The sequence below is a fragment of the Hydra vulgaris genome, chromosome 07, assembly GCF_038396675.1.
Source record: "Hydra vulgaris chromosome 07, alternate assembly HydraT2T_AEP".
Lineage (NCBI taxonomy): Eukaryota > Metazoa > Cnidaria > Hydrozoa > Anthoathecata > Hydridae > Hydra > Hydra vulgaris.
Genome location: NC_088926.1, coordinates 5,222,887 through 5,250,403, shown reverse-complemented (window position 1 = coordinate 5,250,403; position 27,517 = coordinate 5,222,887). Strand labels below are relative to the sequence as shown.

The window sequence follows — 27,517 nt, the reverse complement described above, 5'->3', positions numbered from 1 at the left end:
TTTTTCATTATTGCCACCAATAATAAGTGGTCGCCTTGCTCCTTTTCTATTTAAGACTGTTTTTAAACCTTGATCGCAATCAAACCCGACTTCGTCACAGTTAAAAATATTTTGCGGTTTGTCAAATATGTCAGCATTTTTGTAAGTTGTTTGAAGTGTTTTAAACAAACTAATACTCATTTTACTCTATATATATGTATTTATATTGGAATCTTCTTAACTAGTGAATGAATTTAAGATGCAAGTATAACGTGTAGTACGTAATTTAAGGAAAAAAGAAGGTTAACAATTTTTTCATTCCACTTGTGTTTATTCGTTTGTTTTTGTTCAATTTGAAAACATAATTTGTAGAAAAATCGCACAAGGATTGTTAACCGGAAGAAAAAATAGAAGAATTTTGTCGACCAGAAATTAATTTTGTTTTGTATTAAAAATAAAAATTGTAGAAGTACCTTTTCCTAATAGTACTTCCGAAACCTAGACATTTGCAAGTTGAATATAAAAACAAAACTTTTGCTACTTACAAAAGAAGCGCTCTCGGAAATAGCACTGCGCTTTTGCTAAACTGCATTATAGGGTGGGGTGGGGTAATATGGATAGAATTTTAGATATACTTTTTTTTTAAAGTTAATTACACCATTAAAAAAATTTTTATTTTTTTTTTACATTCATGGTGTATAAAATAACTTCACAATGAGTAAAACATAAATATATTTTAAATAACTAACTTATTAATCCTTTTTTAACAATACCTTTCATATATCGAAATTACCTCAATGGTGGGGTAATACGTATGCTCATATTATATTTGGTACACTTATTGCTTTACATGTATTTAATAAGTCAAACTGTATTGGTTATGTTAGCAGTTTTCTTTTTCTAACTAATGCAGTCTCCTTTTCAGCTTTATTCTTCTCTTCATCTTGCGACCTTGCGATAATATCTTGTACTGTTAAAATTTCTTTTTTTTCGACCTGGACACCTACTCTGCGCTTTTGCAAGTGCTCACAGTGTAGGTTGACTTTGGCTTGGAGTTACGTCGTCAATGGATTCCCCTCCCCTCCCCTCCCCTCCCCTCCCCACCTCCTCCCTAGGTTCTAAGGCGGCGATTTTAAAAAAAATGTTTTTTTGTATTATGTATTTTTAAGCCAGTTTTTTTGCTTTTTAAAACTTTTTACGTAGAGTTTTTTTTACAGTTGAGAAAAAATTTTTTACAAGGAAGGAGTCACCCATCCTATATAAAAAAGAAGATAAGGGCTTCTATGGGTAATCTTTTTATAAGTACAAAAAACTCTCCACCTCTGTTTTTTTTACAGGTTCCAAAATGTTTTCACCTATTGCAACAAAAGCAGGAGAAGAAAACTTTAATGCAACACTAATTTTTTACTTTTCCTTTGCCCCTTTAGTAAGCGGCATTGCTCAAACTGAGCAACAGAATCCATGACAAGGAATACGACAGCGTCTACTGATCCAATAGCAGCTTTTTGTGAAATGTTTATTTGGATATCATCTACTGTGTTTTCTACTTTTTGACCACTTCCAGATAGATACTGATTGCTTGTAGATCTAAAATCAATAGCTAAAAATTGCTAGGTACCTGCATAAAATCCGTTAGGTGTTACGGCTTGAAAACCATTTAATTAATTCAATATTTAGCATATTTGTCTCAAGACAGCGGTACATTTCTTTAAAGAAATGGTATGGTAACATTCCATTTGAATAGAGACGGGTTTATTATAGAATTTTTTATCGAAAAACCAGAAAGAAAGCCATACTTAGATAAAGGTGGTGAAAAACCTGATAAAGGAGGTCCAGATAAAGGAAACTAAAGTGGTGGAGGTCCTGAGAAAAATTTAGATAAAGGAGGTGATAAAAAATTAAAAAAGAAAAATTTTATTGAGCATCTTGCAAAAGCGTTACGATGGATTGGTGATAAAGCATTTAAATCGATTCCATATATTGGAAGTCTTATATGGTGGTTATTTGATAAAGCTGCGACAGTTGTTATGTGGCTTTCTGATAAAGCATGGACATAAATTATTGCATTTGTAGTTTTAATATACCTCATAGTTAAACGTTATTCACAGCGCAATATTAGATAAAGAAGAAAATAAATAATATCATAATGGTTTATCCAAGAATCGCTAATGCAGGTGATAATGCAAAACAATTTGAAACGTTAAATAATAAATATACTGAAAATTTGGTATTTTTAGACGTTTTAAAATTAGGTAGAATCTCCATCAGGCAGCGATGGGTCCGACCTTATACCCCTTAAACTCTTATGATCTTAATTTTATTTATAAGCAAGAAACACCACTACCTATTGTAATTTTAAATATTGACGACGTAAAGCTTTCAAGCTCACCTGACCCAAAACTGACAAACGGGATTTCAGCATGTCTCTTATCAATTTCTGATTTGGAAAACCCAGTAGTTTTTATAAATAAAAACTTAACATTTAAACCGAATTACACAAATGTTTTTCAAACATATTATTGGGTTCGAATTGCAGAGTCTGTTCTTAGAGGTTATGAATCTAGTAATTGGGTTGATGGAGATAGGTCTAACACATACATTAACGCACTTAGTTTTGCAACTAGCATCCCTGTAAACACGCTTAAGTTGGTTCAACTAACGGGCCAGTATTGGCTATAGTTGGCTAACTGTTGGGATTCCATGCCAACCATTAACCGACTGTATACCGTGTTTTTAAATTGTAAAAGTTTCCCGTAAGTTTTATAAATGTATTCATAATTATACTTTATTTAAATGTTGCGTGGTCTAAGTGAAGAGAGTTTGATTTGAAGCTATTTATCTTTCAAACGCTTTTTTACCTTTTAATTAAACTTTTAAACTCAAACTCTTCTTCACCTTTTAATATAACTATTACGCTGGTAAGTACAAATATTTTACTTTTATCCATTAGTTACACATTCAGATATAAATTTTGACATTTGTTAGAGTTTTTAATTTAATCTTATGATGACACCATTGTTGTATTTGTATTAGACATTTTAGCTCTATTTTAACTTTATATTTTAAATACAGCTAAAATGTATATGTGATAGTAGTATATTTACGTGTATTTCTGTATATATATATATATATATATATATATATATATATATAATATATATATATATATATATATATATATATATATATATATATATATATATATATATATATATATTTATATAAATACATTTCGAAGAAGCTTATTTATACCCTGTCTACCAAATCGGTTGGATAGCCGAATTCATTTGAAAAAATTTAAATAATATGAGCTTCACATTGGCTGGAGACCCAGGCCAGCTAGAGCCAGTCTCGCAAAAATTGTCTGTTAATAGTGATACTTGGTACAAGCAAGCCTTCGCATGTCTCTTCCCATCTCAGTATTAAAAATGACGCTCTCAAATAAAAACTTGATCTCGAAATTAAGAGTATTTTTGTATATATCAAGAAAAAAAAAAGAATTCAGTTACAGCACATATTATATAAACGGTTTTGGTGCTCATAATTATTTTGTTCACAGAAGATTTTGTACTAAATCTCGATGTCAGAACTTTTGGTACAAACAATATCGTACTGTTGGAACGACGACGATTGGATTCAATACATAAGAACTTCCAAAGCAATAATAATTTCCAAAGCTTTAATCTATGCAAGGAAGTTTCACCTTTTATGCATATACAAGAAACTAACTTTTGCAAATCTTTGCCTATAGAAATAAAGTTGGCTGTCACACTAATCTGGTAATCTGCAGATCCACTTTTTATTGATAACTTAATGAAAAAATACGTTTTCTTAGCCTCAAGGAATGAGACAAGAGAGATATTAGCAAGTTTTGAACAATTATATGGTTTTCCACAAGTAGTTGGAGCAGTTGATGGATGTCACAAAAGAATAAAGGCTCCTTTTAAAAATTCAGAGGATTATATAAACAGAAAAGAATATCACTCAATTATTTTACAGGGATTGGCAGATAGCAAGTACTTAATCAAAGATATTTTTGTAGGATGGACTGGCAAATCTCACAATTCAAGGGTTTTTAAAAGAGCGTCTAGCTAAAACCTTTTTACCTAACAGCTTAAGTAAAACAATTGATAATATTTTTGAAATTATTATATTACTGAAAGGGTTAATTAACTTGCGCGCACTTTGCAAATGCGTGAAAGATTGTATTGAAAAAAAAATGAATAAATTCAATAAGCTTTGTTTATGCATCTAATAACTTATTAACTATAGTAAAAGTTATTTGAAAATAAAACTCCCTTATTTGACATACACCTCTTATATTAGACGTTCATTAATAAATAAAGGTACGAACGTCAACGTTTATTCAAAATAAACCATTTGTCGCACCCTGATTTAGATGCGAGTTAAAATTTTACCCTAGCCATTCAGGGAAAACAAGTTTGAACAATGATCTTAATGTGAATAGTTCAGAAGCATTATATAAAACTATTATATGTAACTGAAAAATGTATAACACAATATTAAAAAGCAAAAGTGAGAATAAGTATATAAATAAATGTCATGTAGCTTATGATTTTGTAATAAAATACTATAATGTTAGTAGGGTTTTATATATTTTATATTTACCCCACTACTATTTTATGTGTATATCCATTTTACCCCATTTTAGATTTTTGTTTATTTATCAATATGGGTTAGAGAACTTATAAATTAAATTTTACATGTTGTTACATCATGGTCCAACTAATAAATATACATCATTAAACTTCCATAAGTAATATTACTAAAGTCTGCAGACAAAAGTTTTAAAACGTATTGTTTTTTATACTTTTTTCAAAATAATGTTTTACATATTAACTATTCATGTAAGTAAAATATTAACATTGTTAATACAACAAAAAAGAAGCTAATTATGTGTATAAACTGTTGGTAATTTTCAGGTTTTAACATTATGTATAGATATACTTATTGAATATATCCTTATTACCCTAACTATCCATATTACCCCACCCTACCTTATAAAGTATTTTTGCTGAGAGGCGAGAATTTTAAAAATGAAAGATCATTATATACTAAAATGTTTTTAATGAAACTTCATCTTCAGTGTTGCAACATATTAACACATTGAACTTTTTTTTTTATTTGATAATAGTAAAAAATAAATATTTATTTCGAAACGATGAATTTCAAAACCGTAACTTAGAATAGTCGTTAAAAATGAAAACTTATAAAACACGACATTATATGTTTAAATATGTTTTTAAAACCTAAATATTTAACATAAATAAATGCAAACTATTTAATAATATTCTTAACAATTGCATATACAAATTTTTATAATCAAATATAGGTTTTAATAAAAAATTCTTCTAAAATGTCATTCCATGAACAAGAATTAAAAAGTGATGTAACATAAATAGCACTAACGTTTCCATTTTGGGAGGAAAAAAAAAAACTTACAGCAACTAAATTCAATGGGATGATGTAGAAGTGCCCTGTATTAAATTTGTAATATGTTAGAAAAATTTAAGATGTCTACATAGTGACAGGAAAAGTTAACATATAAGTGAATCTTTTTTCCCTATCAAGTATAAGTCAGGTCCATATAGTTGGTATCGTTTTGATTTTGTTGTGAAATTTGCATTAAATCATGTTAAAAATCCTAAAATGTGAAAAAAAGTAAGTATGAAAAAAATATTTTCAGACAAAAAAACTAAATGTTTAATAGTGAAACTTTACTAAATTGATAAAACTATGAGAAATTACAGAACATACATCTACCGTTAACTAATATATTTTGATTGATTTCAAGTTTTCAGAAAAAAAATTGCAACATAGGGGTGAATTGGGACAGTTGTAAAAGTTTGCCCAAAACTTAGCAAAAAAGCAAAACTGTATTTTGGCTGAGTTAATTAATTTTCGTATTCAGAAAAATGTCTTGAAACATTTCTGTGTCCTTCAAAATACGGGGATAGGTCTCACTTTTTTTTCCTCTAGTTGAGGACAAATCGCTGTTCTGCAATTCTCAAATAATAGGATGTATAAATTAATCAACTCTTGAAAGTTTTAAATTCAATGTAGACTCTAGGAAATGCTCAGTGGCCAGAATTCACTTTTTACGAGACAAAACTAATAACTCGTTATATAAAAAAGATTTAATGACCATTTCTGCACTGTTTACTAATTTGAGGATTGCGCTTTCAAGAGTGACACACAATTTTCAAAAACTAATTTTCTTAAATATTCCTGAAATTATCGATTACGATGCTACTGTAACAGAAAATAAAGGTACTTTTAAAAGTTTACTTCTGGCTACTTTTTTGTTTGCATGCTTTCTTTTTTGCTTGAACTTATATTTTTATGACTACTGATGAGTTGATCAGAAAAACAAAGAATTCTTTTTAAAATACCCATGTTAACATCCATGAATATAATTTAATGTCTTTTTTGCTACATTTATAGAATACACTTGGAAAGCATTTGAATCAATTTGTAATCTTGAGGGTAATGTTTGTAATACAACATAAATCTTTTTTTAGGCATAAATCAAATCCAGGAATGATAGATATTGTCTAAGCATTCTCGAAAAACCTTATCCCGGAATTTCCATCATTCGATGTACCTAAATCATTAGTAAAATCACAGCCTCATTCAGAAGCAAATAGTAACATAAATACTTTGTTACATACTGATGTCATGGTTGCTGTCAAGCAAATTTATAATCAAACCATTGAAGAACATCAGTATACAATTCAAACCAATTTAGAATTGTGGAAAATTGTTTCAAATTAACAAAGGTATGAAAGTCAAAACATTACTAATAATTTTGAAAAGTTTTAGCGGGTGTGTGATCATCAACGGGTTTGCCATTTCGAGGTCTTGACGAAAAGTTTGGTTCACATAAAAATGATAATTACATGGGTATTTTAGAGGTAAAAAAAGAAAACACATGGCTGAAAAATGTGTCATACTTGTCATTAAATATTTGAGAAGAACTTGCTAAGAACTCATTGCTAAGAACTAATTGCTAAGAACTAATTGCTTTTATGGATAAAGCATTGCTAACTAATATAGTCAACAAAATAAAGGAAGAAAAATAATTCAGTGTTTTGATTAGCTCAACATCTGATATGTATGACGTCAGCCATTGTCTGTTACATTTTGTTATGTAAGTAGGTCTAGGTCTATTAAAAAGTTCTTAACATTTATTAATTTACAAACTCATACTGGTCAAAAATTAGACACAAGTGTTACAAAGAGTACTGCTTTTTTATTTTAATGATAATGGTATGAATATAGCTAACAGTCTTATTCAGACCTAAAACAATGTCTCAAATATGTCTGGTCAATATAATAGAGTCCAAGTTAATATTCAAACGGTGAATTCACTTGCTATACTTATATCGTGTTTCGCACTTTCATTAAATTTAGCAAGAAGCAATGAGTTGATTATTATCCAGCTGCTGACATCATAAATTATTTTGATTTTGTTCAAAAAGTGTACACGCCTTTAGTGCATCCACACATTGCTGGCATATTCTTCTTGTCAATTTGAGTAAACACGCACCTGTGTCAAAGTAATTTTCCGATACACGTTCCTCCAGTCATGCTAATACAACACGAATTGTCGAGGGTTACAAGGACTTTTTCTCTGCTCTTAGTGCAATTTCGAATGATAATGAAGTGAAAATATTTAGACAGGAAGCTGTTGGTTTATTAAATCGGTTTAATATGCTAGAGACTAGAACTTTAATGCGCTATGCGCAATAGGATACATTTCTTTACAGAATGAACATAACTAGCTAGTTAGTTCAATAGTGGATGTAAATGCAACTTCATTTTTATTGCGTTCCTCGAATAATTTTATAGAATCACTCCACACAGAGTTTAGACTATTTGAGGAGCACGGCATGATGTTAAGTAAAATAAAGATTTATAATTAAGACAGTAGTAAAAAGGAGAATCTTCAGTTCGACGAAGGATTAGTCAAGAATAAATTCTTTAGGGACCCGGGTCAGACGAAATTCAGAAAAAACGTATTTCTGCTCATTATTGACAAACTTAGCAATACCCTAATTCAACGTGCAGGTGCATATTCATCTATTTGTGCCAAATTTGGTTTTTTGACTGACTTGACTAAATTATCCGGTAACACACTAAAGGAGCATTGTGAAAATATCAGGATGTATATAGTAAAAACGTTGAAAGCAGTTTGAAAGATAAAACAGCTCAGTTACTTATCTGAAAATTCATTTTGCCAAATTTGCAGTACTCTATAAGAAAGAAAAGTACAGTAAAGAGTTATTAATTTACAAGTTGATCATAGACCATGGACTGAAATAAGCATTTTCCAATGTCGAAATTATATTCCGTATTTATTTGATTCTGGTAGACTTGGTGTCCAACTGTATATAAGAGAGAATCTTTTTTAAATCAAATAGGATCAAATTTGACTTCAGTTCATTCTTAATTCGAGTTGAATTAAGAATGAAATGAGATTAATCATGACACATTATAAAACCTTATTCGAAAATAATATTATGTATATTTTTTTAATATTTGTATATTTTATTTAAATTCAATTATGCTAAATTTAAAATTCTAATTCAAGAAAATTAATCTTGTTTATATTTTTCGATAGAATAAAATTAATTTAAGATTAAAAGTAACTGATAAAAACTTAAATAACTTTTTATTGAATGTTGTTAAAGATTAGCTGCAAAATGGAAAATCCCAATTTTTTATTTTTTTGTGTTAATGTCCAATATTAACTACTAAAGACCAGAAGTTTTTTTTAAAAGAAATAATCAGAGAATTTTATATTAAAAAAAAAAAAAAAAAAAAAGCTAATTAATAAGCAAAAAACAAAAGTAACAAATAGAAGTAAAAAACAAAACATCAAAAAAGTAGAAGGTCAACCACAAAAAAATAGCAAAAACTGAATTGTTTATTGAACTTTTTAAAAAAATTAAGAATAATTGGTTACACAAAAAATATAGAATTTTACAGCTACCCCCTTCCTACTAAAGCTTCTGTAATTCTTCTTCAAATACTTCATATTAAGTTAAAAATAAAGAATAAAATACAATAAAAAATAATTTATTAAATTTTTCTTGTAAAATGCAGTGACAGGTTAAGGATGAAGAGCCTTTTTTTTTTTAGTTCAGTCTTTGTAAACTTTAACAGAAAAAGCATTTCTTCCTGTAGCAGGTTTTATACTGCATTGTCACAAGCAATAAATTTTTTTTAACATAAATAAAAACAAAACTGTTTATTTAAAATAGTTGGAAATGGAAAATACTAATGTAACTACTATGATGGACGGATGAGAAAAGTGTTTTAAAGAAAAAAGTTTTGAGAGAATTTATTTGCTAGTGACTCAGTTCACTAGCAGATGAGCGTACGTAATTTATAGACAACCCCTGTCAATGGTCAAGTGAGAATGCCTTTGCGTTGCCAAAATTTCAAAAAAAATCTCAAATCTGAGCATAGGAACAGAAATAACTAAAATATTCCCCAAATGTGAGGGCGATGAGATAAAAAAAAAGGTTTTTATTTAATCTCATGTAACAAACATAAGCGCCGGCAACATATTTACAAAAATTTCATAGGAGTTTTTAAAACAGAATACTTTCTTCAAACTAAACACGAGTTTTTATTACAAAATTTATTATTACTCTTTATTCTTTTTAAAACCTTCCGTATAAAAACTGGCAGCCGAAAGTTCATAATTACATTAAATCACTATATACAAAATATTAGCCGAGTCGCATACTTTAAATGCAAAGATTAATATGAGACTTTAAATAAATAAAAGCTATTTGTTTTTTCGTCTGAGAAATTACCAACAGCTAAAATAGAATAAAAAATATACAACAGAAAATAAAATACCGATAATTAAAAAAAAGAGTTATTTATGTAAAATTAAGAAGCAAGCTAGCAGTTCACTTCGAACTACATTGGTGCTTCTATTACACGATTAACTCGTGGCGCTATTTCTTTAGAATCATAATACTTCATAGAATCTATATCTGGAGAAATAGTACCTAGTCCAAAATTCATACTTTGACTAGCATTGGCTAAGCAGAGCAAACTATCTAATTCCGATATATGTGAAGCGTTTTTGTCTGAAAAATCATCTGAATGTTTATTTACAGGAGAAACTTTTATTAAATGATGCGCCAACTCTGCCATAATTGTAAGACCAGGCGCATTTTTTTGAATTTTATCATTTTGAATTGTTTTACAATAAGGACATTTATACTCGTCTGCGTTAATTGCTTCCTGAGCACTTATCCTAACACAAGCACAATGATACCAATTATTACAAGTATCACACATTACCCACTCAACTTCTTCGCCTAAAAAAAATGATATTAAAATAAATAATGTTAAGTATTTTGTAGAACAAATTCCATTAATTAAAAGATATAAAAGTAGGCACTTCAGTAACGACATCGCGGACGAGCGAAAACCGCATTTACTAAAGTAAAAGGGTTTTATATATATATGCTATAGCGTATTTATATAAGCATTTGCTCACTTTTTTTGCTTATCTTAATCCTTACGGCTTTTTTAGAAAAAGAAAGGAAAAACGAAGAATAATGAATGAAAAGATTGCTGTCCCATGCCAAACTCTCAGTCGATGTAGCGGCACTCCACTGCGAGTCAGGCTATTTGTCAGTCGATGTATGTACTGAAGTCCCGGCAGCTGACTATTTCAGCATGTCACACTGCTCACCTAAATCAGCAGTATAAGATATATATATTTTTTGAAAGATGACATCTTGTATGAGAGTATATTATATATTATTTTTAAAACATCAATAAATACAGTTTCTCTCAATACTAATAATTTTAATATATAAGAAATTTTCGCTAGGTTGTGGATACCAGTATCATCAACTTGTAAAATATTTTACAAGCTGATGATGCAGGTATCCATAACCCAGCAAAAATTTCTTATAATAAAATGATTAGTATTGAGAGAAACTGTATTGAGTGATGTTTAAAAATTTTATATATATATATATATATATATATATATATATATATATATATATATATATATATATATATATATATATATATGAGATTATTTACAATAACTTTAAATATTTGTGGTTCATATATATATATTTTTAATAAGAAACAAAAAATTCAAGACTTTGAAAATCTTTATTAGTAATTAATCGAAGACTTTCCAACGAATATAAAATTACTGAGCTAGAAACTTCTAATCCTTACATTTGAGTGAGAAAACATAAGCTATTTATTTATTAGAAAAAACTATTTAAAATAATGTAATGTTTTTCAAAAAGTACTTCACCTCCTGTTAAAATATCTGTCCCTCCTCTACCGGCAACTTGCTTTATTAATGAACTTTTTTAATTACTCATATTTTAAAATAAAAACTTATTACAATGCTCTTCATTTAACGAAGTTACACAAGTTTTGAGACGGAGAAATTCACAGAAAACGTCAGAATATTCTATAAATTTTTGTCATTTTTAAATTGTCTTAAATTTCATAACTTTTATACTAATTGCCAAACAGTAACATTTAAAAAAATTTTAAGCTGTATTAAAATATTGCGTTTTTAAACGTTATCTGAACGTTTAAAAAAGTAATAAAGTGCCTAGTTAAAGAATTGGAATAAAAAACTATTGTAATAAATGTTTGTGTTGAAACTCAAATCAGCACCGTCTTAAAGTTAAAAAAAAATATAAACAAAACCTTATTGAACAGTAAAAGACATTTATAAAAGTTTAATAAAATATGACAAAACTCATGAATAGCTTACAGACCTGGCCTAGCTTGTTAACAGCAATGTTAATCTAATCTTAACCCACCAGAGCTAACATATCATTGCAATCATAAATCACTGTTAATAATAAGTAAAGAAACTACTATGAATAAAAGACGTAGAGTAACTTTTTAGGTTGAATAGTTTACTCAAACTGTCATCAATTCAGACACATTTGATCAAAATATAATTTTAATGCTGTTGCTCATGGTGATGTGTGAATTTAAATTAAAATAAATAAAACGCTAATACACTTTTTCATTTTGACTATAAAGAAACTTTGTTACAAATTAGCTTACTGTTAAATTAAAGAGACAACTGTTTTTATTTCCTGCTGGTGTTAGTAAGCTGTCAAATTACCAGGCTGTCACATTTTTTAGATTATTTAATAATTATAAAATATACCTTTTTTTTGTTTTTTTAATCTTAGTTTCATTAGTTTTTTTCCTTAGTTTTTATTATATAAGTATGTGTGTATTTATATCACAGACAATTCATACCTAAGGACAAAATTTCTTAATAATATACTTGCATTCTTATTCTAAAAACGTGTGCTTTAATTTTTCAGAAAAAGAAGAAAATGAAGAATAATGAAAGAAAAGATTGCTTCCTCATACCAAACCCTTAATTATGTAGCAATACTCCTAGGGGCAGCAGACACTATGATAGTCAATGTATGTAATAAAACCCCTGCAGCTACCTCTTTTAGTATGATGTCATCTGAGTGCATCTAATGCCGTATTTATGTGTGTATATATATGTTAATTCGAAAAAATAGTTTTTCTGCAAGGTATAAATTGCATGTTTTTGAAATAGGGCTTTTGTGAATAGTTAAAGTTAGGTATTAGTAGATTTTTTTTTTGCTAGTACTTTTAATTTGTTACTAGGTCAAGGTTTTTTTTTAAATTTATTCACTCTAACATAAACAATATACTATTGTTTAATTCCAGACTAATACTTTTATGATTTAGCTAACAATTAAATCAAATTTCTGATAAATTTCTTACCTAAAGGTTTTAAACATGGTTTGGCAGAACAATCATCCTCGTCATCATCCTTATCAATATTTATAGGAAAACGAATTTTTATAAGCTTTTCATTTTTTTTCCGACGTGAAACAATATCTTTCAGCTTCTTAACGGCAGCACCATCAACGATCGATAAATTTGTAACTGCCTTAACTGTTTGTTTGGAATCATCACTTTTACGCTTTCTCTGTTTCTTTAGCTTTTTTGCAAGATTGCGACGATATTCTGCATTCTATAATAGAGTAAAAGATGGATAAAATAAAGGAGAATAAAAAAAAATTAAAATATGACAAAACATTTAAAAATAATTAGTTTAAAAAAATAATAAGTTTTAACTAATTACCATTATCATACATTCTTCTTTTAAAAGCGGCCTTTGAATTTGCAATATAGCCCATATGACCTCTACTTCATCTAGTCCAACTTCTAAAATACTACCTTCATATAATAGCATGTCAAGCTCGTTTAATACAGAGTTAGGCAGCGGTAACATTGTTAACTCTTTTCTATCAGGATTTATAACATTAATATCATTAAGATATGTTGTAGACGGTGAATTTGTGCTATGAATTTGAACAAATGTATGATTAGAAAAAGAATTATCAAAATTTTCTTTAGAGTTAGGACTTTGATTACACATTTTTTCTGTGCATTCAAGACCCGACTCTGCAAATAAAGGTTTAGTATCTAGTGGTTGCATAGAAGTTGAATCTGTATCTATTGTCTCTGGTTTAACATACAACTGTTGGTTTAAATCAAGTTTAAGATCTTCATTTAATTGTTTTTCATATTTAACTAACTTTTTTACTGCAAGAAGTCTTTGTATTAAAAGCAGGTGTGAAACATGTTTTTCAACAAGCTCTATATCACGTTTTACACTATCTATAACTCGTTGTATCTCAGGATGTGATAAAGCAGCTTTAGTACGATCCTGCCAGTTCATTGCGCGCTCTGTGAGAAACTGAAGGGCCTCTCCTTCAGGAATACGCACAGGAAGTTTCTGCAATGACATAAGAAGAGACAATATTGCATCGATACGTGGACGCCGAGTACGACAACATTCTGGACATAAATAATGAACTTCACGAGACACAGAATATGCAGTAAATCCTTTACCTATAGGTTTACCATATACAGTTTTAGGGGCAACTATACACGTAGTGTGGTACCATTCTAAACAAAGAGAACAAGGAACCATTAGGCCATCTATTGGTTTCCGACAAAAGCAATAGGGGCCTTCTATATTTTCAGTAATTAGTTTGTCTCTGTTATTACACCTAAGTTTTTTAACAGCCTCAATTTCATATTTTTCAGCAAGTTTTAATGCTTGCATAACTACATTTGGATCACGTGATATATATTCATCTACATAACTGCGGCACCCTTCATTTTCACTTTTATCGTCTAACTCCATTTTTATCTCTTCTTTTAAACAAGCATCTTTTTTTACCTCTTTTTTTGTTTCAAATTTTTTATGTTCATCAGATTCATCTGATTTTTTCTCTAGTTTTAATTTAATATCAAAAACGCCAACATCCTTGCGTGGTCTAATAACCTACAATAAATATAATTTAATATTAAAAACACCAACATCCTTACGTGGTCTAATAACCTACAATAAACTTAATATAATTACATTAATGTAGATTCAGAAAGAAATGGTATATAGATATTATAATTGCTACCTCAAGCAAACTTTTTTCTGATCCCTTTTTGAGAAATATTCTGGATGTTCTCTCTTTCCAAGCACGAGCAGCCGCAACTTGTGATTCCATTTGAGATAATTGTTCTAATCTAACTGGAATTGGTCTACCATTAGAGACTAAGGTATCCAATACATCATAATATGGATAATAGTCATCATTCTAAAGCACACAAATATTTTTCTAAAAATTAAAAACATATAGAAACTTAATTAAAAAAAATTGTAAAACTAAGTTACAAAGTAAACCTGCATTCTTTCGACTATTGATGTCCATTCTTTTGCTTTATTAAGAGCATCTCTTAACATTGAGACATTTGGTAGAATAATTCTGACTTTAGAGGCTTCTTGTACAATGACATCTAATGTGCTGATCATGTGTCGAGGTCTTTAAAGTTTTTAAAGGAGATTATTTAAGTTGATTGTTTTTCTTTCAATAATTTATGTTTATATCAATAAAAATTTAAAATTTGTAATTCCAAATGAAACTTAATAAATTGATCACATTATATATGAAAATACATCTACCTGCTTTAATAAAATATTTTGAAATTTAATTAATAATAATTATTTATTTTATTAATTAATAAGTTTTAACAAAAAATGTATGAAAAAATGATAAATTTTTTTATTTCCAACTGGGTTTAACCCCTCTTTGCACATAACAGCTTGCCACTGACTTAAATCTCAATTAACTTAAAAAAATGTAAATACAACAGTAAAATATGTGCAAACACAACTTACTTAGCTTGTAAGCACAGTTTTGCTTTTTCTTCCCAGCGGTCAGCAGAAAATAACAATTCTTTCAGCCGTGATAATGGCTCAATAGACACTAAAAAAAATAATTTGTGTATAACTGAAGGGGAAAATGACTCTAAGATACCAAACAGTAAAAAACCTAATATACCTGGCTTTTTTTTCAGTCCAATGCCTTGATCAACACACGTTCGCATAACATCAAGCGAAACAGGTTCTTCTTGGTTTAGTAATTGAACTATTTCTCCAAGCCATTTTGAGGCTTTGAGATCCTATTTAAATAAGAAGAATTACTCAACCTATATTGTATTAAATGAAATATACATATAATCATAAGATATACATAAATAGATAAACATGGGCACAAAAAAATGACTAAAAGTAATTTTTAAATTATGTATTTACTTAACTTAACATTTTATTCAATATACTTTAGAATCACATTTACAAAACAAAATTAAAAGAATTGTTTAAAACTTTTCTGGACAAAAAAAAAAAGCAAAATATGTTGATTTATGAAAAATTATGAAAATGAAAAATAACCAAATAACTAGTAAATATTAATAATATGGACAGTAACATTAAACAAAATTTCTTTACATTCCATAAAATACATAATTATCAAATTCAGTATAAATTTAGCCAAAATTATGGATAACTTTGTAAAAAGTAAACATGGTGACAGGATATTGAACCATTTCAGAAAAAAAATTTCTGAGAGTTATCAGAAAGAAATATAGAGATTTAAAGACCATTATAAAAGTTGACAGAAAACTTAAAAAACGTTACCTTAAGCTTAAATTAACCTTAATCCAACTGCATTTATAATTCGATTTTAGACCCTTTATGAAAGAGAAAAAAGAGAAGAAGAGAGAACAGTATTTCTATACATAGACAAATAAGACATTTACGGAGATAGAGAATGGAGTCAAGAATAAGAAAATGGTGAACACAATGAAGAAAGCCAACTGTAGCAGATGCTAAGTTTGCAATAGATCGGAACCAAAAGCTATAAAAGAGTTTGAGTAAAAAATAGCTTTAACAACAGAAGCAGAGTTGATTTGGATGTCTAACCGTGGATTAACCAGTTTCTTTGAACAGTGTACTTGCTAGATTCAAGAGATGAATTAAAGGATAAGTTATTTTCAAATTGTACTGCCTTATCCTTGGGAGATGTAATAAGACCCATGTATGGGAGATAAAATGCTGGCTTGTCCTTGTTAATGACATTGTTAAAGATTTTCTTAAAGTGTCTAGAACTTCACTTTCGAAATAAAATACAAGATATAGTGATATGAGATTAATGAGATGTCAAACAATACCTTTCTACACCGATTTCCTGCAATGACAAAAAACATTTATTCTCTAGAGAGTTAGTCTTATGTAAAAGATAAAATGAAAATTTAAAATAGAAGCTACATGAGGAGGCAAACAAATGACTATGGTGAGATATAAATCTGACAAAAAGAAATAAAAGTTTTCATGCTAAATCTCCAGGATTCAGGCATGAAAACTTTTATTTCTATTTTAAACTTACGCCAGAGAAGCGCAATTAAAAGCAGTGCACTGTGGTCTGAAAAACTTTTTTTTGGCCAAAACAAAAATTTTGATGTTTGTACACTAAATCAATAACGGTTTCCACGGATCCTTAATCCACGGATTCCAAATCTGAATACAGTTTTTGATTTAAAAGTTTTATTGCTCAGATATCGCAAAGCGATCCAGTCAAGAATTTCACAAAAAAATTTTTGCTTGTGGTTTCATAATATATTGCATTTAAATATATATATACATTTTTTTTTTTTTAAATGGGCAGTAGCGAGGAAGGGGGATCATGGGCAATGCCCCCTACTACCCCACAAAAAAAATGTTCATATCAAATATTTTAGTTAAAAATTGTTGGTGATGATTTTTGTTTATTTTTCACGTTTTTCATTAATATTTTTGAATAATAAATAATAAAAATCACAAGCAAAAATTCCTAAAATTAATCATAAATAGGGTATTTATTTTTTCATAAAAAGCTACTATTCTACGTTACAGTTTAATAATCAATCTAAAGATATATAAGTCATTACATAGAATTAAAAACCATAATATAAAAAGAATATGTACAATATAGAATAACAAAGATATGATTAAAGATGTGGTATAAAAACAACACAAATATAGTGTCAATATGGTAAAGTTTGCAATGAATACTAGTTCCTTTATTTTAATTATCTGCAGCTGATTTTTTTAGAAATTATTAAGCGATAATAGATGTTCAAAATGTACTATAAACATGTTTTAACAGCGGACTTAGCATTTTACATCGATTTTAAATATACATTTTTAAAATTATTTTCATCTAATTAAAAATATGGAATATTTTATAAAAATAAAATAAAAATAAATATTTGGACTATTTTTAACAGTTTAGGTATCAAGTACGATTGTATAAAGAAAAAAAAATGTTTTTAACATGTATTTATAGAAATAAAACAAAAATAGAAACACTAGTATTTTTGATAACATAAAATAGCTATATTATATATATCATATATATATATATAAAGTAGATGTATTTTGGGAGCTTTAAAGTTGGTTTAAATAATTACATCTGCAGCTGATTTTTTATTTATTTATTTATATTACAAATTTTTTTTTTTTTTGAATAATATATGCATATTAGGATTTAATAAAATCATATCGATCAAGTCCATGCATGCAGACTTTAGTTTAAGGAAGAAGTTGAAATTGGAGAAAAAACTTTTATTTTATGCTAGTTTCAAACATAAATAACTTATGCAAAGATACAATAATAATAAATTATTATTTCAAATTAAACTCTATACTATAAAATGTGTTTTTTAAAAAAATCTATATATATGTGCATTTAGTTTTAAATTTACACACAAATGAAAAAATCTTGTATTTTTGCAAGAAATTATTCATTGATTTTTAATTGCTCTTGGATATGGTTATTGACTTTTTTTTTAAGAAAAAATATGAAACCTATATATTTTTAAATAGCCTGGATGATGCTGTGTTTAAAAATAATTATAATGATAACAAAAATTGCAGATTTTTATTTTTTTAATTTTGGTCAAAAATCAAGTTTAAGACCACTGTGCAGTGAGAAAAAAAGTATCAGCACAAAGGCCATTATACAAGAAAATAGCAAAAAAAAGAGAAGGAGAATAAGGAGAAACTGAGCTAAGATCGAAGACAGTACACAAAAACAGATGACAAGAAGAAATTATGGTTGTCTAGAAAATGAGTTACTAAGTTAACTGAGTAAGAACTGAGAAAAATAAAAGATTTGAGACAGTGTGATGAACATTAAAAATTCCAGCAATAAAATTGACTGAGAGATAACAAGGGAGTGGTCACTTTAAGATGAAAGAGAATGCAGGGGCTTAAGGAAAACACATAAAAGAATACTCAGAGGACTTCAACTGAATTTGCGATGAATAGGTAAATTGATACATAAGTATATCTAAGTCATAACTAAGAACTCCCTATAATATCCTCAACAATGCACACCAAAAGCATTAACAGGGACACCTTCCTTGCCCAACATGACACTGTTAATACTCTGATATTTTACAGCTATATGAAATAAGCTTTTTTGAGAGCCACCACAGAGTTTGGAAAACCTTTCTACAACCCAGCAAAGGAACCATTAAACTGAAATTTATTTCTGTATCTACAATAGTAGATAACAGAAAGAGTTGGATAGGCACTATCAAGGAGGCACAAGCAAAATCCATGAGTTGAGTCAAGAAGAACTAGCATTTATCATCTGAGGCGATGAAACAATGTGGCACAGGTATATAAACGCCAACCTTTATAATGACGATGTGTTGCAAAGAAGGTCAAATGAAACTTTCTGCTAATTCGTTAAGTGTTTGACAAGGAGGCTTTCTACAAAACTGTAGCCAGATGCAAATATTAAAAGACAGCAAGACACGAGGCAGGTTGAATTACTATATATATGAGGAAGGTTGTACTATACTTTATATATATACACATATATATACACACACACACACACACACACACATATATATATATATATATATATATATATATATATATATATATATATATATATATATATATATACACACACACAAAGTTGCAATAAGATAGGAAATAACTTAATATTTATATATCACCTTAAACTATATTTGATTAAGAACATTTTAAGTACTTGTTTAAATTTTTTCATCAGACCTCTCGCTTCATAAGTGAGAGGTTCCCAGTTCAATCCCCACCATAAATTTTTTCATCAGACCTCTCGCTTCATAAGTGAGAGGTTCCCAGTTCAATCCCCACCATGTTCCAGGTGATACTACACTCAACTTGTTTCTCAGCTCAGCAGCCTTGTTAAGAGAGATTTATAACCTCTCTTAACAAGGCGCTGCGCTGAGAAACAAATCTTAAAGAGTTAAGAGAGGTTTATAACCACGATTAAGTAGCCTCCTTGTCTGTATATATGCATGTATGTATGTATGTATGTACACATGTATGTATGTATGTATGTATGTATATATATATATATGTATATATATACAGTATGCAAAAAAAAAATTGTACACTTCATAACTTTAAAGATTGCATCAAAAAAATGAGTTTTGCGTTAAAGTATTAATAAGTTTTTTTTACATAACTTATCAAGTATTGTTTTAAGAATTTATTTGTGTATTGGTGAATTAATTGCTTTTCAAACCTATTGAATTTTACACAATTGATCGAATGATGCATAAAATTGACTGCAAAAAAAAAATAATCGTACAGTTCAAAACAATGTCAAATTGATCAAATTCCATGGAAATTAGTATTGAGTGGGGCCTCCTTTAGCCTTGATGGCCTCTACTAGATGATTTGGCATCGAGTTGATCATATTTTGGGTCTCTTCTGTTGTTATTTTTATCCCATGCCCTCATTATAGCTTCTTTCAAGTTGTCTTTGTGCCTAAATGCTCGGTTGTCAATTTTTCTATCTAAAATATACCACAAATTTTCTATTGGATTCAAGTCCGGACTTTGAGATGGCCATTCCAAAACACTGATGTTATTTGTGTCAAAGCATAACTTCATTTTCTCCATTGTTAAGAAGCATAATCTGATTGGAACTGTTGTTAGCATGGCTGGTAGAGGACGAAAACGCTATTAATTGATCGCTATTAATTGATCGAAATATCATTAATGTCATCATTAGCGTGAAGAAAAATAGATTTGTTTCGGCAGCTAAATTAGCTTTAAAAATTCAAGAAGATCATAACATTACAGTGACTCCTCAAACAATCAGAAATTGTATAAGAAAACAAGGATAGAGGTAGAGTGTAGAGTGGTTCGAAATAAACCTTTTTTGACTTCTAAACAAAAGAAACGCCAATTGGAATTTGCACCGAAGTACTTAAAAATCTTGTTATCATATTGGAAAAAAATTTTGTGGTCAGATGAGTCAAAATACAATCTCATCTCCTCGAATAGAGTCAAAAAAGTGTGACGAAAAAAGTGTGAGAAACTTATAAACTGAGTTGTTTGCAAGGTAGTGTAATGCATGGAGGAGGAAATGTGATGGTTTGGGTTACTATGAGCTGAAAAGAAGTGGGGAAATTAACATTTAATAATGACAAAATGGATCCTTCAATGTATTGTGAAATTCTCAAAGCTAACTTGCAACCATATATTTAAAAATTGAGAATGGGAACCAATTTCATACTCCAGCAAGATAACAATCCAAAACATACCGCTAAGAAAACAAAGGTATACTTTGACATAAACAACATCAATGTTTTGGACTGGCCATCTCAAAGTCTAGACTTGAATCCAATAGAAAATTTGTGGTATATTTTAGAAAAATTGACAACCGAGCATTTAGACACAAAGAAAACTAGAAAGAAGCTATAATGAGCGCATGGGATAAAAATAACAACAGAAGAGACCCAAAATATGATCAACTCGATGCCAAATCATCTAGTAGAGGCCATCAAGGCTAAAGGAGGCCCCACTCAATACTAATTTCCATGGAATTTGATCAATTTGACATTGTTTTGAACTGTACGATTTTTTTTTTTTTTTGCAGTCAATTTTATGCATCATTCGATCAATTGTGTAAAATTCAATAGGTTTGAAAAGCAATTAACTAACCAATACATAAATAAATTCTAAAAACAATACTTGATAAGTTATCTAAAAAAAACTTATTAATGTTTTAACAGAAAACTCATTTTTTTGATGCAATCTTTAAAATTATGATTTTTTTATAAGTGTACAATTATTTTTTTTGATACTGTATGTATGTATGTATGTATGTATGTATGTATGTGTGTGTGTATATATATATATATATATATATATATATATATATATATATATATATATATATATATATATATATATATATATAGATATATATATATATATATATATATATATAGATACATACATATTAGGGTTCTCACAGAAAAAAAAAATCAATATTCCAAGACTTTCAAGGACCATTTTTCTACTTTGCCAGGATTTTCGCAAAATTTTTTTAGGACTTTTACAGGATATTTCCCCCCCAAAAAAAATTCCAGGACTTTCCAGGATTTAGCTATAAAAAATTCGGAAAATTAATTTTTTCCTTTGAAATAAACTATTTAAAAAGATCTAGAATAAAAACTTTATTATATATCTTTTTAAATGGTTTATTTCAAAGGAAAACATATTACTACTAGAAACTAAAATTTTCATAAATAAATTTAGCTTTCTAATAAAACACAAAACCAAAAGCATAAAATAGCGTAGCGCAGTGGTAGCACGCTTGCCTTAGAAACTAGGTATCCGTGGTTTAAACCCACCTATGGGCATATTTTGCAACATCTGTTATGAAGGAGGCGTGAACTTCTAATTAAAAACATTTAACTAGGTTAAAAATAAAAAATATGAAAAATTCTTAATCAATCATATATTTCTTATCATGTCAAGCATTTTTACAGATATATTAAGTAGAAGCAACCAACTGTGTACTATACTTTGCATTTTAAAATATTCATCTTAATCAAAATATGTTTATATTGGTGAGAGGGAAAATATACTTGATTATAATATTCATAAATCAGAACTATAAAATTTAACCTCTTAAAATTTAGTTTAACATTTTAACTATGTAACCCATGTTACTTAAAAAAATGATTAAAAATTTTGAAATTTAAATCCTTGAATTTAAAAAATTGCAGGACTTTTGCAGGATTTAAGAGAAAAAATGAAAAATTCCAGGATTTTCCAGGACACTAGTAAAACTCCAGGACTTTCCAGGACTGTAGGAACACTGCATACACACACATACATACACACAATGATATCTTTGTATATTTAGTAGGGTGCAGTGAATATAATTTTTTTTTAGAATTCATTTAGCTTAGATATGCTTAAGTTGTCTATTTATATCAAAAATACTCTAGAAAATTATCAATGCTCTAGGAAATTATCTTGAGGTGTGCGAAGACCTTTGAAAATTTAATGGGCAGAGGCTCTAGACCATTTTCGACAGCATCAACCATATTTGGGCACCACTGAAATTAAAATTTGAGGACTTTCTTTTTTTTTAATTTCTACAGGACAGGGGGGTACCGCCTTTTTTTTCTTCTAAAATAGCCCCTGATGGGTCCCTAATACTATGAAAAAACAGTTTTTCAAAAGTATTTCATGTTGGATCTCAAATGAAACAAAACTTTATGAAAATTTCAAAAATAATAAGTGAAATGATAACTTTTGATTTTACTGCCTAATAGAGATCTTAAAACTAAAAATAAAAAATGTGCACTTAGCAAGTTTTTTTTCTAATAATATTTTTTTATTGTTTTTGATAAAATTATCTAAACTTTGGTTATCCCACTTTAAAATTCAAAAAGTATTTTATATATGCAAATGTGAAATATTTTTGACAAAAAAAAATAAGTATTTAAATCTAGTTGTAAACAGAAAAAACAGTTTATCTTTAAAATGCTTTAACAAAAATGCACTTAATGTTATATTTCAATAAACTAAAAACAAAAAAAAATTATTGAAATAAATTCAAAGAACCTGAAGAAAATAAATTCTTTTACCGAAACACCATGGATAAATAATAACCTGATAAAATTTAGATATAGATAAAGAAGCAAATTTTTCAACTTACCATCTTTAACTCATTCATTTCTGGCAACTCAACATCCATTGAGTTGCCATGCTCTATTAATTCTAAGACCTTTTGCTCATTGTAGTTATCTGAATTCAAAACAAGATGAGCTTCATGCTGAAAGTTTTCAATTTGCTGCATAAGTATATCAATTGCTTTTGCTTCTTTAATAACACATGGGAGATTTTTAACTTGAAGAACAAAGTCATTGAGTTCCTCCAAAGTAAGACGCGGTTGCAATGATGATGCAATGCTGCTGGATTTTCTAAAAGATTTTTAAAATTAATAATTTCGTCACACTTTATCTTCTCTTATTTTTTAAAAAAAAGAAAAATATATAGTTAATAATAAGCTAAAGATAATTTTGGAAATAACTATAATATGGAAGCTCTACCTTGTTTTGTGTTTTTTAGCAATAAACTGGATAGCCACTTGTGAACACTGATCGGCTTCAACAACAGTCGATTTTAGTTGTTCTAGTAGTTCGCAGTCAGGATAATTGTTTTGTTCAGATTCGTTGATTAGCTCTTTGAAAACTGAGACATCTTTTGAGAAAAATCATAAAAAACTTTATAAAACATAAAAAAACTTTTGATTAATTTAGATTATCATATTTAGATTATAATTTAGATAAATTAAAAATAAACATACCATATCTATCTTGGGATGAACAAGACAAGATTTTTTGCACTTGTTTTTCCCAATTATCAAAAGAATCAGCCCTTTTTTTAACACTGCTCAACAATTCTGGTAGTTCATTTAAAGTATATCGATACCTTAAAAAAAAAGGCATTAAAGTAAAAAAAAAATTGTTTATTTACAAAACAACATAACAGTGCAAAAAAGTAGAACAAGTTTTCCTACCGTATAAATTTTCTAATGTTTTGGCAAACACAGATTTCATCTGGATGCTTTAGACAAGATAAGCGTTCTAATACAAAATATAAAAAAATAATAGCAAAAACATATGCTCAAAAATATAATCTTTTTTGTACTAAAAAGTAGAAAATAAACTTTTTAATTTAAATTTAATAGTTCAGTAAAGATTGACAAGTCTGCACAAGGTTTATATAAAAATATACAATCTTTAGTTTACTGAACTATAAAATTTAAATTAAAAAATTTATTTTCTACTATTTAGTACAAAAAAGATTATATTTTTTAAAGATTTAAAAAAAAATATTAACCCACAAGCAATCTTAGCCAATTTTAAAAATTGAAAATATGTATTTATAAAAAGGAAAAAAGTATACTATTAAAAAAAAAAGAATAACTAACTCACAAGCAATATTAGCCGATTTTTAAAATTAAAAGTTTGCTCAATTAAAAGATTACTTTTAAAAGCAAACCCGCAAGCAATTTAGTAGCATACTTTTATATAAAAGATTGGTTTTTGAGTGCACAGAGGACGATAAAGTTACTTGATGAAGAGTTCATATCAAGTAAAAGAAAAGATTATAAAAAAATTAGTTTAAACATAACTTTTTTTGACAATATAAGTATACAACACCAATAATTGAGGTGGGCAGCATCAGTCGCTGATACACACAACATTATCAGTTAATGCATGCAACATCAACAACTGTGTGCAATATCAATTAATAATTTAAACAGCATCAACAATAGTCCCTCCAGGAAAAAAAATATCACCTCCCATAGCAATTGAAACACAAAAATAAGTAGGAAAACTTGTAAAAAGGTTAATTCAATAAAATAATATCAAATTTGTGAGAGTTTGCATATATTAAAAACATCTATTAAATGCACACACAAAGCTGTGTGCATGTAATAGATTATACGTGTTCTCAACAAAAATTTAACTGTAGAAATTCACCTAAACTGCAGAAGTGGTGAAAGCTAACATAAATGAAAAAATATATACATTTTCTTAAAATTGGTTTTTATTTTGTATGTAGTATATTTATTATACACAATATATTAACACTATTTAAATAATAAAAATTAAAGAGATTGAAAAAAAAGCAGGTGCACCCTTAAACTAACAACAGGTCAAAAATGGGTTTCTTTAAAACTATTTTAGAATCTGGCTTTAAATGTTGCAAAATCAATTTATACCTGGTTTTTGGTGTTCAGAAGCACCAAAAACATTGAGAGATTCATGGGAATGATTTAAAAATTAATTTGGAAATTAAGGTACAGGAACTATCAAATTTTGAATTCTATATGTAAAATGATGACTAGAAACTCCAAGCTAAAAAAAATAAGTTCCAAAATTTTAAATCACTTGTTGTTTTTTGTTGTTTTTTAATGCAGTCCATAAGCTTTACAATATTTTTGGAGATAGACGTTAAAGACTAAGTAAAACACGCACAAATAGCAATTTAAAGCGAAAAAACTTTTTAATGAAATCAGCCAAAATACTTTTTGGTAGTTTTCCTTCCCAGATTTAAAATTAGAACACTAATAATCCTCCTAGATTAATTTATAAATAGAATACATCTAATTTACAGACACAAATGCCCATATACTTACACACAATGCAACAATATATATGCAATTATATATAAACAAATATATATAAATTTATAAATTCATATTGTTTAATAATATTTTTTTAGAAACACTTACTACTATCACAAGAGCACACAACAGCTGAAAAATATAATGTACACTTGCAATAGTCACATTGGCGTTCATCATCAGATATCAGTTCATAAGGACAAAACTCGCTATCTTTTATACCCTAAAATGAAAATATTTAAAATTTTAATAAAACCATTTTCAAACTTAAAACAAGTATTTATTATTTATCAGAACTATTCGTTTGTAATTTTTTTTTTGTTTTTAATAATTATTTATTTTAAATTTAAGTTTTATATTTAACTGTAACTATTTATTTGGCTAACATGATAATTTAAAATGTATATACATTTAAAGTGTCATAAAAACAAGAAAACAACAACACAACTCTCTTCACAAAACAAAAACTCAAAAAATGTTCTAGAAAAAATGATCCTACCCTATTAAGACACAAGTAAAAGAAAATATATATAAGACACAACTAAAAGAAACTATAAGACACAACTAAAAGAAAAATCAGCAAAAATAAGCCATCAACATTTTTATAAGTTTAAGATAACATTTTTTAAATAGTTTTAAGACAAGTCTAAAACCTTATCAGGCTTGGCCAGGAAGGTGTGCGATTTTAAATCTTTATATGACCACACAAATAATATATATTTTTTTGACAATTTAATTACGATTTTTAACAAATGCGCTGAAAAAGTTGATTAATTGCGTTGAAAATAAATAACTTTGACACGTTTATCTTTACTAACATTTTTATATTAGCAAAAACGCTTTTAAATAAAGTAGCTGATGATTTTAATTAAAGTATTATTGAAAGCTGTATAAAAACTTTATTTATATTTTTAAATTGTATAAGATTTTTTTATAATTAATATTAAAAAAGTATAAAATTATTTAAATAAATTTTAATTTTATAAGCGACAACTTTAAACAGCGATGGTCTCTTTAATAAACTTTATATAAAAACCATTAAAGTTAATTCACTCGAAAAGTAGAAAGATTTTGTTGAGAGGAAAAAAAAGACAAACTATTCTGAAAGCCGTTTGAAGTAAATAACTTTGATCTTTACTTATGTTTTTATATTATTGAAACACATTTAAATAAAGCAGGGCCGCCATGAGCCGTCACACCATCTAGGACAGCAACCCTGATTGGTGCCCTTATTAAAATTTCCCTAAATTATAGATGAAGGACCAAATGAAAAGAAGGTACCTTTTTTTCATTTGGCACCCCTTGGATATCAGTCGCCCAGCGACAAACTGTCCCTTTTGACTTCCCCTTCTTGATGGCCCTAAAATAAAGTAACAAATCAGCTAATGATTTTATATAAAAATAATAATATATATATTTTTATATTTATAGAAGTATGTATTTTTATTATAATTGTCTTTAAGGGACTGTTTATATGGAAAGCGAACTGGCTCGTTTACCGAGCTAGCCCGGAAAATGAGCCAATTTTAAAATTGCGTTTATATGAATATGTGAACTCTTGCTCAAAAAAAAAAATGATATTGAGGTCAGTCTTGCTTTTTGTAG

The 27,517-nt window shown here is 28.1% G+C and overlaps 2 protein-coding genes across 3 annotated transcripts in view; one reads left to right on the top strand and one right to left on the bottom strand.

Moving 5' to 3' along the window:
- The first annotated feature begins 2,125 nt into the window (after nt 1–2,125).
- On the top strand, nt 2,126–5,398 carry LOC136082524 (uncharacterized). Its single transcript, XM_065801929.1, has 4 exons — nt 2,126–2,206; nt 2,308–2,542; nt 3,815–4,050; nt 5,333–5,398. The coding sequence occupies exons 1-4, from the start codon at nt 2,126–2,128 to the stop codon at nt 5,396–5,398; spliced, it is 618 nt and encodes a 205-aa protein (XP_065658001.1).
- A 4,198-nt stretch (nt 5,399–9,596) lies between these two features.
- LOC100214586 (lysine-specific demethylase 5A) overlaps nt 9,597–27,517 on the bottom strand; it is a 40,674-nt gene continuing 22,753 nt past the window's right edge. For both annotated transcript variants that reach the window (XM_065800862.1, XM_065800863.1), the window contains exons 16-27: nt 26,021–26,135; nt 24,296–24,362; nt 24,083–24,207; nt 23,826–23,976; nt 23,432–23,696; nt 15,426–15,546; nt 15,263–15,350; nt 14,768–14,906; nt 14,502–14,681; nt 13,160–14,371; nt 12,796–13,048; nt 9,597–10,343 (exon numbers count right to left, since the gene is read on the bottom strand). In XM_065800862.1, the coding sequence (XP_065656934.1) occupies nt 9,937–10,343; nt 12,796–13,048; nt 13,160–14,371; nt 14,502–14,681; nt 14,768–14,906; nt 15,263–15,350; nt 15,426–15,546; nt 23,432–23,696; nt 23,826–23,976; nt 24,083–24,207; nt 24,296–24,362; nt 26,021–26,135 (3,123 nt within the window). In that variant the 3' untranslated portion in view covers nt 9,597–9,936. The remainder of the gene's footprint in view (nt 10,344–12,795; nt 13,049–13,159; nt 14,372–14,501; nt 14,682–14,767; nt 14,907–15,262; nt 15,351–15,425; nt 15,547–23,431; nt 23,697–23,825; nt 23,977–24,082; nt 24,208–24,295; nt 24,363–26,020; nt 26,136–27,517) is intronic.

Bases quoted from the DNA above. Each gene is read 5' to 3' on its own strand.
- LOC136082524 (XM_065801929.1), top strand. From the start codon at position 2,126: ATGGTTTATCCAAGAATCGCTAATGCAGGTGATAATGCAAAACAATTT. The intron at 2,543-3,814 runs GTAATTGGGTTG...ACGTTTTCTTAG, and splicing joins TCTTAGAGGTTATGAATCTA to CCTCAAGGAATGAGACAAGA. The intron at 4,051-5,332 runs GTTTTTAAAAGA...AATCAAATATAG, and splicing joins GCAAATCTCACAATTCAAGG to GTTTTAATAAAAAATTCTTC.